Here is a 12,168-nt window from a genome sequence, read left to right as displayed (position 1 = left end):
ACAGGTGCTTAGGAATAAAAAGAAACACTTTTTTTTTAAGTTTGGCTTTTCTAAAAAAAAAAAAAAATTGGGGAAAAAGCATGCTTAGCAGGAAATATGAAGTAGAGAAGAAGTAATTCTTATACTTTCCTCTTTTCGCCCTCCCTTAGGACTTCTGTTCTGCACACACCTCTGACAGTCATCACCGAGACACTTTTTTCTGAAAAAGAGGAAGGAAAAACCATCAGCAGCTGTCCTGGGTTCTCGATGACAAAGTGAGTGGACAAAAGGGAAGTGCTCCTGATTCACTCCCTGACTTAGAAACAGCAAGTCTGTTCTACTTGAGAGGGAGAAGCTGCAGTCCCGGGAAGGATGGGAATGCTGGTGAGAGCATCTGTGCTCATGAGTGCTCTTCTCTTCTGCAACGGTGAGTCTACGGACAGGCCTCCTGCTCGGGGCAGTCCATTCCCTGGCACCGGTGTGTCTGCGTGTGTCTGCGCAGGAGCGGTTCTGTTTTGGGAATAGAAATGTGGCAAAAAGGCCAACGTCTGCCTGCTGCTGGCACGGTGTTCAGTGCTTTCAAATCCAGCGGCTGCAGAGAGCAAAGGCTGCGGAAACGCTGCCCGCCGGCTCGGGGTACGCAGAGCCCACACACGTTGTGACAGTTATTTCACGGAGCGCAGCGGAGCCGAGTTCTTTTGCTCCCAGGAAAGGAGAGGTTTGTAAACCAGGAGAAAAGGGTAAAGAAGTGTCTATGGAAGTATGGGGTCAGCCCTAAGAGTGACAAAAATGTGCTGGGCAAAGGCAACGGAGCTCATCTTCACAGGAAAATTTAAAGAGTTTTTGGACTTCCTTGACCCATTGCTTAAGTCGCTTAAATTCAGCTCAGCCTGAAAAACCAGTGTCTGTCAGAGGGGCAAACTGGCAGCAGAGGAGACAGTTTGCTGTCGATGTGCAGTGCTTTCTAGGAAAGCCCTGGAAGTGATGCCAGGAGGCAGGTGCCAGCTGTGCCCGGGCAGCTGTGCAGCTTGGGCTTCAGACAAACTCCTTCCCTCAGGTTGAAGTCATCCGCTAATTCTGACCCCACGCTCTGCCAGGTGCTCACTTGCCCACAGGTGAGCACCTGGCAGAGCACGGCAGCCAAACGGCACGTGGCACGCGTCGGTGCCCCTGGCAATCGGCTACCTCCCATCTGTCTTCCTCGTGCCACCTTGATTTTTCTGTTAGCCCATCCCCGAACACACCGTCCCTCAGTCTGCATGGACTGCCCGTGGTGGGTTTGGTGGGTTCCACTTACTGATGCTCTCACCGGTGCTTCATCACCCAGGAGCTGCCTTCACCACCACTGCTTTTATTTTAATTTTCTTTCTCCATTCTTCCTGCAGCATTTCCGGACCTGACTGGTCCCAGTGAGATCAAAGGCGTTTGGAAGCAGTCCACCACGCTGCCATGTGCCTACAGGCCTGTGAAGGACTTCGTGCAGGAAACGCTCACGTGGGCTGTGGCACACGACGACAGCTCTGGCACTGTCTTTCGGAGAGACAGCACCGGTGACCACGTCCTCCTGTCCGAGTACAGGGACAGGGTCAGTGTCCCAAAGGACACCCCGGGGGACGTGTCTCTTCACATCCTGACCCTGGAGGTCTCTGACAGAGGAACCTACACTTGCCAAGTCACCTGGAGAGCCAGTAACAGCAGCCTGGCAGCAAAGGCAATCACCACTAAAGTGGAGGTGGTTAAAGGTAAGCCCAAGAAGAAAGCTGCATGGGAGTGGAAGGTTTGGCTTGGGAAAGCTTTTAGGAATTGAACAGACCTGGTCTGCGGTGACCACCTGCTCCCGACGCAGAAGCGTATTGCTGAGCGATGTCAGACTGCGACAAGAAGCAGCAAATAGGTCAGAGAGAGGAATTCTGCCCATGATACTGTGCCCCGTGGTTCGGGGACTGGGGGGGATTCGTGGCCTCTCGCTTACCAGTTTATCCCTGGCTTTGCCCATATCCAATGGCTCAGTGTTTCCAAGGGACACGCACCAGAGGGGAAGTCCCTGGGATATGGCATTGCTCCGCTTTGCCAAGCGCCATCAGCACAGGCTCGATCTCCCTTGGCCGGGGCGGTGCCGTTCCATAGCAGAATGGAGATGGCACCAGCAGAGCCTTCATGCGGGAGGTGCAGTGGGTGGCACAGCTGGTGCCAGCACAGGTGAGCTGAGCTTAACCCGAGCGTAGTGGTGAGGAGAGAGCGGTGCCTGGGAAAGCACTGAAATCCAGGGCAAGAACTGCTGTGGAGGGGAGGACCTTCCCCACCACAACCCGGGCCAGTGTGACCCGGGCCCCATCTGCTTTGTCTTCCAGTCGCGGCCACCAAGCCCATCATCAGGGCGGGCGAGCTGGGGCTGACGGCACCAGCAGGAGCCAGGACCAGCCTGACCTGTGTGGCCAGCGGGTCGCCCCCCATCAGCTACCGCTGGTTCCGGAGCACCCCGGGAGGGAAAGCCCTGCTCCTGAGCCGCCAGGCTGAGCTGGCGTGGGACAGCCTGCAGCCCTCCGACGCCGGGATGTACTACTGCGAGGCAGAGAACAGGGTTGGGGCTGCGCAGCAGAGCGACCCTGTTGAGCTGAGGGTGAGAGGTGAGTCGCCGGAGCCACGGCTGGATGGAAAACATCTGGGGTCCTTCCGTACGGGAACGGAACAACCTTCCCGCTTCCTCTCCCTTCCCTGAAAGAAGGAAACACAAAAAAGCTTTGGCCTTCTGCACTCTGAAGCACTTCCCACCCCCTGTTCTTTCTGTCTTTTTTTATTTCTCGTATTTGATATCTCTCCTGTTCTTTAGAGAGGAACTGCTCCTTTCTGATGCAAAAGAGGTTTTGTATTTAAAACATATTTATTCCTCTTTGGCTTTTTTTGAGATTCTTGCTGGCTGTGTAATGCTGCCTGTGGCAGTTGAGCACGTGTAGGCAAGGAATCAGGGCTTCGTTCCGAGCACAACAGCGTGACAGTTGGCAATTCAGTAGGGGAGAGAACGATGCTGGCCTCTGCCCTGGCGGTGGGTGCGTGTGTCGGGAGAACACGCTGTGCTCTGACGGATCCGGGCTCCGCGAGGTGGCACGTGCCGGATGCCTGATGGAAGACTTGCTGCTTTCCTTGGCTGGCAACTCAGCCGTTGGAGCTGTGAAGCCCGTGACTGCAGGGCCAAGCACAGGTGCCACGCGGTGGCTTTTGAAAGAGGCAGAGCCTGCTGAGCTCCCCGCGGAACAAACGCTATGGCTGAAACCACGTGTTGTTCTCTACAGCAATTGCACCTAAGAGTGTACAGAAAGGGAACAGGAATTAACGATGGCCACGCTCGTTAACTCTGCTAGCGTGCAGTCCCCTGCCTGTCTTCTAGGTGGTGGCTGGTTCCTCGTGGCCTCATCCCGCCGGTGCAGAAGTTCTGTATTGCAGCAGCACCACAAACGTGGTGGAACTCCAGTGCGAGCCGCTCTCTCCTTCCTCTTGCAGATCTGCCCACGACAACAGAGGCCTCTTGGAGGGACAGGGGAACCCCGGGGAGTCACCACCCAACCTCAGGTCTGGGACCGGCCGCTGTGGCTGACAGTGAGGACGAGGTGTCGGGGAGGGTTCAACACCAGCACTTAGCAGTGGGTTCTGTTGCTGGGGAATACAGTCTTGACAGCATTGTATTTCAGTCCATACACCTCAGTTTTTAATTTAGATGTTTCCGACCTTAGAAGGTCCTCCTTTCCCAGTGTCCAGCCCACAGAAGGCTTTTAGCTTGCTCTTTGTGTCTTGGAATGAGAGACTCTGCATGTGTCTTAGGGCTGCCAGAAATACCATTTCCTAACTTGTACACCATGTAGGATGTTCTGAGTTCTGTTCTTTTTTTAAAGGGGTTTTTTGCTTGTTTTCTGGTTTTGAACGAAAGCCACTGCCGTGGGAGGCAGGACTGGTACCTCCAGTGGCACACACAGGAGATGCAAAAGCTGCTTCAGGCCTTACCAATGACAGTGGTTTTGAGGGATGGCGTGTGATTTCCTGTTTGGTTATGTGGGAATTCAGACCTGGGCTAGAGTGGGTCTGCTTGTGGAAACTTCGTATTTTTGGGTTAAGTTGAATTCAAGTTAACTTGAATTTTTGGGTTAAGTTGAATTAAGTTGGGGGTTGGACTAGATGACCTTTGAAGGTCCCTTCCAGCCCTAACCATTCTATGATTCTATGATTCTGTTTGTTTTGCAGATCTGCCCGTAACAGTAGTGACTTCTGAGAATGGTGTGGAATATCCAGAAAAGAATAATACAACTCAGAGTAAGTGGAGAGTAGAGCAAAGCTAGGAACCAGATTAAGGACCCAAATCAGCCACTCAGCAGTCAGTACCTTCAGCCTCAAAATTATCATTCTGCCTTTCAGCTGCAAATTGTGTTAATGGCTGTTCTCAAGGGACCAAGATGGTTCATGGTGACTCTTTTTAAAAGACTTTACATGTATTCATGGGGGGAAAACAAAAGCTTTCACATCTGGAGCACACAGAGTTGTTGCTGTGCTCCGGAACAGCAGTCCGTTTTGATCCGTTCTTTGAGCATCAAAGCTGGAAGAGCAGAAAAGCCTCAGTGCACGACTCAAGAAGATCTTCTACACCTCCTCTAGCTTTGCCACGCCGTGGTAGGTGTAAACATGTTCCAAATTGAGCTGAATGGTACCCTGGCATGAAAAGCTGAGGCTAATTCACAATGTGCAGTGCAACTACGCCGCCCAGCTCCCAGCTCAGGGAGCCCCAGCAGTGTGCGGCTCTGCCCGTCGGCTGTACGGCCGCAGTCCCTCGGCGAGACGTATGGATCGCATGCCCGGCCGCCTGGCACAGCCGTGCTGCTTGGAGCGTGGGCACATGGGGTGGGTAGGACGGGGACATGCAGGGACAGGCACGTGCCGTACGGCCACGTGTGCCCACACCGGGGCTGGATGCTGCTGCTGCCCTCAGGGAGGTGGTCAGCACCATGTAACTGCTGTGGCTGCTGTCACCCGGGAGGGCTTCTCTGTTTGAAAGTCTGCTGCTGTGTTGCTCTAGGTTTCCAGAGGACTCACCTGTCCCTGTACCTGGTCATCCTGATCGCTGTGGTTTGCGGTGCTGTGGTTTTCCTCGTCATCTTTCTTATCATTTGCATCAGAAAGCCCAAAGATGGTGAGTAGAATATTCTGGAAAACTTGAATGTGTTGCGCATGCCCAGCTTGGCTTTACCTTTGAGAGTTTTTTGGGATGGGGCTGGTACTGTGCTCACAGCTACCCCGGCAGCAGCTCCGGCACCTGTGTGAAACAGGCAGCTGATCAATAAGTGTGAGGATCAAAAAACAGGTGGTGGAAGATCTAAAGGGGTAGAGAAGCCCCTTTTCCTCAGGGAAAATCAGTTGCAGCAGTTGGGGAGGGTCTGCCGGGCGCTGGCCGGAGAGGATGCCCAGTGGGCACCAGCCGCCCCAGCGCTCCCAAGGTGGGCAGCCCCAGCCCGTGGCCGGCACATTGGCAAAGCGGCACCTGCAGCACTGACCCCGGGCTGGTCCCAGGGGACATGCCCGGCCATCCTGGCGGAGGTCAGTTTCTCCGCTGTGCTGTCCTCCACTTGGGCATGGTTCCCTAGGGACAGCTGTTTGCCTCTGGTCCTCACAGCATCCCCTGGCTCCCAAACCGACCTGCTGGACCGAGTTTGTTGACCAGATCTTTTCAGGTATCTGGTAGCACGTTAGTCTTGTCCTGCTACTGTAAAATGTCTTTTTGCACCGGCTGCTGCTCAATATTCCCCTTAGTTCATACCTGGAGGAAACGAGGTCATCATTAATTGCCCCTATTTAATACGAACTCGTTTCCTCTCCGGGCTGCAGACGTAGGATACGCCTACTGTCTGCTGCTGTCTTTTCTGCACTAATTCCAGAAAACTCTTGACCAAACACTTTAATCTTAGAGTCGCCTTTCTCACAAATAGCACTCAGCAGTGTTCAGAGAACACACTGCGGTGTAGGTTTGGGTTTTTTAATACTGATGACCATAGCTTTCACCTTGACCCTTTGCTTCTTTAACTACCTTTCTACAACTCTGTGCTACCAATTAATAATAATTATTATCAAATACTTTTTTTTTTAAGAATCCAGAATAACCTCTTTCTAAATTGTTATTTATAGAACTTCTGATGAATAGGAAAATCGTGGGAACTGGAAACTTCTAGTTTTTAAACTCAACTTTACCTTTGACCTTGGGCCAGTTATTTTGACCCAGTTGTGCTACAGCTGGGATATGGGTTGTTTTCATTTTCTTGGACTGAATCCTGGGAGCAGGCGTCATCACCCACCTAACATGATCGCTAAGGTTCCTATTTTTATTCTGTCTTCAGAGGTTACTTTCTTACATCAAGAAGAAACATAGCAGAAATATTTTTTTTGATAATATAAATGCAAATTATTGACACATATTTCTGTTTGGTTTTTTTTTCAGCTCAAGTTTATGAAGTAAAATTGTGAGTATAACCCTTTGTCTAACATATTGATGAGTCTTTGGGGACTGTATTGGAGCAGAAAAAAAAACCACGGTGCTACTTAGCTGTCAAGACAAAAAGCCTCTTGAGCAGTATGGATAAAGATCTTTTCCTTTGCAATATTAGAATCATAAAAATGAGCAAGAGCTGTTCATTAACTCCTCAGCCCAATGAGATGTGTTGAAGATCATCGCCAGGGATAAATTCTCTGTGTTTTTTTCAAATGCAAGGAACAGGAATTCCACTTCTAGAGAGCTAAGGCTCCTGATGCACAGGTTATATTCTGATTTCTCCCTGAAATATCCCTGGTTGAACTTGCCTCTTTTAATTGTAGCTGTGGCAGGAAGTTATACCTATTTCTAAACTCAGGTTTCAGCATTCTGATCTACTATTAACCTATGAAAGCTATCTTGAAAAGTCTAATGATCCAGTCAAAACATACAAGGAGAACCACTTATCTAGGTAGAAATTAAAGTGCTGATGACTTGAGTGCCATGGAAAAACATGCCAGCAGCATTTGCCCAGGTGCTGTGCTTCCCAAGCAGTTTATAAAGCAGCATTTAAAGTTACATTTAAAGTAACAGCGGAACCCTGCGCAACTGAACAATGGTGTGGTGGCATTTCTTCTCAGAGGATTTGCCTTCATTTCAGAGATACCTAGTATCAGAAGCCCCATGGTGGATGTGGGCTGCGTTCAGTTCATCATTTACCATTCCTCCATCACTTTTTTTATTTATCAGTATCTATATATCTTGCAAAGAGCAGTTGCTTGGTTGTGCCATTCCAAGAAATAGTGGTAATCCTTGTGTTGCTTACACACCCCTTGCTGCCTCTGAAACTCTCCCTGGGCTGGAGGCAATCCTGCTATGATGTCCAAGGTTCTCTTGCCACCTAGAAGCAAAGGACAAGATTCTCTCTTTCGGAATACTGTCATAATCCAATGGTGCAGGTTTACAAGGGTTTGAATCAGACCACAATCTTGCTCAAAATCTTGATGGTTGGGAGATTGTCTACTCTGGTTGCAAATCTTCTTTCATATTGTATTTTTATTTCAGCCACAACTCAAAAGCAGCAGCTTCTTCAAGGTGTGAAAGTACGGGTCATTATGAGGAACCCATCTCCTCCACTGAAAACAACTATGTGATGGAGCTCACGGAAAACAAAAGATCTGAAGAAGTAAATATGAAAAAGAATGAATATGACCGGGTTGGAAACACCCAAGAATCTGAATATGAAGTAGGGGACACTGCATGAGAATCAACAGTGCTCTACAGGTAGCAGTGCTGATGAGTACCTTTGTCCAGGCAAAATTTATCTTCCTATTCACCTTTGCCTCTGAAAAATAGTTTGGACAAGCAGTTTTTGCTCCTCCATGATTTGTGGAGCTTTAACAATCTCTGCAGTGGAAATGCAAACCTTTTTAGGAATGTCAGGTGCATACTGCTGTATAGATCTTCTGATTTTGCTTTTCCTGGCTCCCTTTCACCACCTCTGTAGCAGAAAGCCCTCTGAAAGCCAGGGTGTGCAGATCCCTGGCCAAGAGGGCTGCACTGAACTTACTGCTGTGTGTGACCAAAAGGATCTGGTTCACAGCCTTTGCACGGTGGGAGCAGAGCCAGCACCACGGGCTGCTCAGCATCCCCATCATCATCTTTGGGTAAGAGGCACAGAACGGGGCTGGGCTGGGCTGGGCGTTTCTGCTCCCACCTGCCCCAAGTGCTGCAGAGGTGGCAGAGTGTCCTTTCCAATGTAAGACAGCCCTCAAAGAAACGCTGAAAGGCAGATGAAAGCCGGGATAAACCTAGCACCGTACCTCACTAGGAGCAGCAGTACAAAAGAAGGGATGTCCTGTGTGCTGTACTCCGCGAGCCTTTCTGCAGCACTTGCAGTAAGGTGCTTTCTGTGCTTTCGCTTTCTACAGTTTTGGCGCTGGACTTGGGCGGTTCTGATCCTGCAACAAGGCACATTCTTTCTGAGTTCACTCTCTGTACTCTCTCTTTTAATGCGTGTTTAATATTTGAGAGAAATTAGATACTTTTCCATAAGCTTGTGGATAGGATTGTTTACATATGCCTAAATTATTTTGATACGAGTATTTTTGCCCAACCGTCTCACCTTTAAAATGCCAGCAAGGTCTCACAATTACAGCTCCTCAGTGGATACTCATAAAGTACTTTCCTCCTGGATTATAAGGCCTGAAGGGTAAGTAGGGAGCTGAAAAGCTTTATTTATAATTTCTACTACCCTGAGTAAGTCTACAAATCGATACTGCAGAGCTACGGAAGAACCGTTCCATAATGAATGACAGGGCAATACCGTGTCCAGTGAAAAGCCATGCGGACAGATGGGAAACAAAACGAGGGATCTGAGGGGCGAGGGGCACATGGGTGACACACATACAGGATTAGTGGCCCCCCCAGCTTTGCTGTTCACGCTCAGGAGAGATCTGCATCTGCAGTTCTTTGCAAGCATCAGCTCAAAATTCACCAGCGTTGAGAACAATTTTTAGATGTTATTAGGAAAGGCATTACAATGCAATAGGAAACAGGAGTGTGACACCGTAAAAACCCACGGAACGCTCCAACCTTATGTATGCATGAAAGGGTTTAACAGAGCTAGAAAAGTTACTGAGAACGATAGTAAAGGATGAAACTGCTTCTCCAAATGCATTATACTTTCTCAGCTTGGAAAAAAGAGAAGAATGAGGCAAAATGAGCAAAGTGTACTCATCATGACCAGTGTGGAGAAGATGAATAAGGACTATTTGTTTACAGTCTCTCCAAAGAGGAAAGGAAGCAGACCTTAGCTAAAATTATCTGGTAACACTTTTAAGGGGAGAGGAAAAGTACTTCTTTTAGGCAATACAGAAATAAGCGTGGAATGCAATGCTACTTATCCAGTGCTATGGAAACCTGAAGTACACAGAGGGCCAATGAGAAATTAGAGGAATGAATGATACAAAAGTTCATCAAAATTCACAAACTGTCAGGCACACTTTACAGGTACTTATCAGTGACTTTATACTTTCTCCCTGAATTTCTTGTGCCACAAGTTTTATCTCTCTTTGTTAAGAATGTACTTAAAAATCAAGGGCTGGGAAACCTTGATTTCAAAATGGAAAGGGAACAAACAGCAGCTTTTGTTGGTGATGATGTCTTGGAAAAAATTGTCAACATATATGTGCAGCTTATTGCAAATGTGGAGAAGCAAATGAAAAACATTAAACTTCAGGACTTCAAAGTTAGTAATTTTGTTACACTTCTCTTCACTTTCCTTGTAAAATTGAGGGTGTGTGAGTGCGTGTGCCCGGGAATTACACTCCTAGCAGCATATTGTGCTACTCGTCTTGTGTCTGCACGTGCTCTTGGGCAGCTGGGCCATGCAAGACAGGGATCGCATCCCAGCTCAGTGGGGGATAGCTCTGGGAAGAAGGGCAGTTGCTGTGCATCTTGTGCAGCACAGCCCTGGCACACAGCGGCATGCCAGGGAGACAAGCTGAGGTTAAGGCAGATCTTCCCACACCAGCGCCTGTGTTTACCAAAACCAGAGCTGAAACAGCCTTCGTGGGACCACTAAAGCAGGAACTGGGAAGCTTGCAAAGAGCAAGCGTTGTCGTAGCAGTGAGGCTACCAGAAGCATCAGTAGCCAGTGTGTGTGTTTGCTGCGGGTAAAGGTGAAATCTGTAGTGCTCCAACAGCTGAATTTGTGGAGCCCATCTGTGGCACCCAGTAGGAAATGCATACTCAGATGACGAAATATAATGGGTCACTTTCTTAGTGCTGGGAAGTATTTACAAGGATTTGGCAGAGCTGATGTCATTGACCTGGGAATTTCTGGGAAGGGAAGTTAATTTTCAGAAAGAGTGCTCGTATATCACGTTTCTGTCGCATGGGCCTTGAAGGAGATGCTCGTTTACACTACGTTTCTGTTTCTTTAGGTGGAACACAGGTCGTGCTCTCGTGACTGTCTGTATGATTGTCTGGTGTATGTGAGAGAATCGTGGTGTGCATGACTGTGGAGGCTCATACAGTTAGCTCCTGTGAGACATCCAAAGAATACTTAGTAAGCCACAGCCAGTTTAGTCAGATCTATGAGTTGGCCACAGCTGGACCAAATAAGAACATCTCAATTCTTGCAGCAAAAATTGTGGGGTTTTTTTCTGAGTGCAGATGGTTCAAAAATAACCCCTCCTACTTTGAGACCTTCAGTTACCTAATTTTTGGTGGTTTGCTCGAAGCTCAGTACTGAATTTCACCCCTTGCAGGCTAAAAATCTTGTTTCATCACCAGAAAAACTGTGGCAAACTTCTCTAGCCTCTGGCAGATGATGTTAAAACATGAGCGTAAGATGCAGACTCTGCAGAGCTGGTCCCTATGAGTGGGGTCTGAGGTGCCACCTGCACTTGTTTGTGGGGAAACGGGGACTTTACTGTGCCGCCTCTAATTAGCCTGAGATGTAGTTCTGCAGAAATTGCAGAACAAAGAGTCACACCAGTCGTTTTGCCTGAGCTGTGATACTTGAAGAAATGATGCTTGAAAGTGTGTGTGTCCAGGATGTGGAAGGAAGGTGGGTGCCTGTGGTGGGAAAGGGCTGCAGGGTGCCTCACCTGCCTGGCACTGCAAGGGGGAAAGCAACGGATTCAATCCAAAGCTGAGACACTGAAATGAATATATTTCATTATAATAAACTAGGTAACTAGCTGTAATGTCTGAGACATTAAAGGCTTTTTCTTCATGCGTTCAGATGCAAAACTATGAGCAGTTCCTCTGGTAAGAAAGAAATGGGCTCACTGTGTGACTCAGGGAGGAGAAAACTGCAGCTACATCTCTGTCCCAGGGAAAGAAAGACATCATGTACATCACGTTTGAGGAACTACAGTTCTTTGTGTTTGTTAACTAATAGCTAAATAGCTATAGTCTTTTTTTATCCTCTATAATTACAGCTTCAGGAAGTCTTGCGTGTCTGGCTCAGAAAGTAGTCATATCAGCAGTTTTAGCTTGGGTCTGCAGCTTTTTCCAGGGCATGTTCCCCAAAGTCCAGCTTCTTTTAAAGTCTTTTGCATAGGACAGAGTTAGTTGGGACAAGTTTCTATCGCCAGTGTGTGGCAAAAGGTTGGTTTTAGATCATCTCTCTGAAAATGGACTCATTCACTCTTTCAGCGACATGGCTCGATTTTTAACAAGTGGGTTTTTTTGTTTGTTTGTTTGCTTTAAGCAGGACTCAAACATAGCTCATGGCTTCTTGGTAGCAGAACGGGCAGATGTGGTACAGGCAGTTGGTACCACACTGGCAGCTCCAGCAAAGAAGTCAAGAAGAAAAGGCAGCAAACCCCACGTTTCCACCGCACCAGCAAGGATATGCTCTGCAAGATCGGGCGGTGCTGCTGCCTCTGTTTTCTTCCTCAGCAGGATGACAGCTGGTGGTAGCTCTTAGCCTGGAATCTTGTATGAATTTGTTGCTTGAGCTTTTTGCTCCAGGCTGCCCATGCTTGCCACTGGCAAGTTGCACTGCAGCAATAAGCAGAGCTCAGTGGTATCACATGCAGCAATCCATCCAAGCGTGGACATGCCTCCACCAAAGACTGAAATAAGACCTGCACAGTTCTCACCAGTTTACTGACTTTGGGAAAATGAGGACAGTCTCCAGTTTTCACTGCCCGGTGCAGAGAAGGAACAAG

At 48.5% G+C, this 12,168-nt stretch overlaps 1 protein-coding gene across 3 annotated transcripts; it reads left to right on the top strand.

The window, feature by feature from the left end:
• Positions 1-306: 306 nt before the first annotated feature.
• On the top strand, positions 307-8,191 carry LOC104381441 (V-set and immunoglobulin domain-containing protein 4). 3 transcript variants are annotated; one of them, XM_086619593.1, is made up of 8 exons: positions 307-406; positions 1,365-1,721; positions 2,331-2,606; positions 3,478-3,546; positions 4,213-4,281; positions 5,039-5,152; positions 6,452-6,473; positions 7,547-8,191. In XM_086619593.1, exons 1-8 carry the CDS (start codon positions 352-354, stop codon positions 7,743-7,745), a joined length of 1,161 nt encoding a protein of 386 aa, XP_086475719.1. In that variant the 5' UTR covers positions 307-351; the 3' UTR covers positions 7,746-8,191. The 3 variants fall into 3 exon arrangements, with proteins under 3 accessions (XP_086475719.1, XP_086475718.1, XP_086475720.1); XM_086619592.1 differs by having other exon boundaries at positions 1,341-1,721; XM_086619594.1 differs by lacking the exon at positions 3,478-3,546.
• Positions 8,192-12,168: the final 3,977 nt, after the last annotated feature.

This window comes from Tauraco erythrolophus, chromosome 13 (assembly GCF_009769465.1).
Source record: "Tauraco erythrolophus isolate bTauEry1 chromosome 13, bTauEry1.pri, whole genome shotgun sequence".
Taxonomy (NCBI): Eukaryota; Metazoa; Chordata; class Aves; order Musophagiformes; family Musophagidae; genus Tauraco; species Tauraco erythrolophus.
Note: the sequence above shows the minus strand (reverse complement) of the source record. Positions and strands in the feature narration are given on the sequence as shown.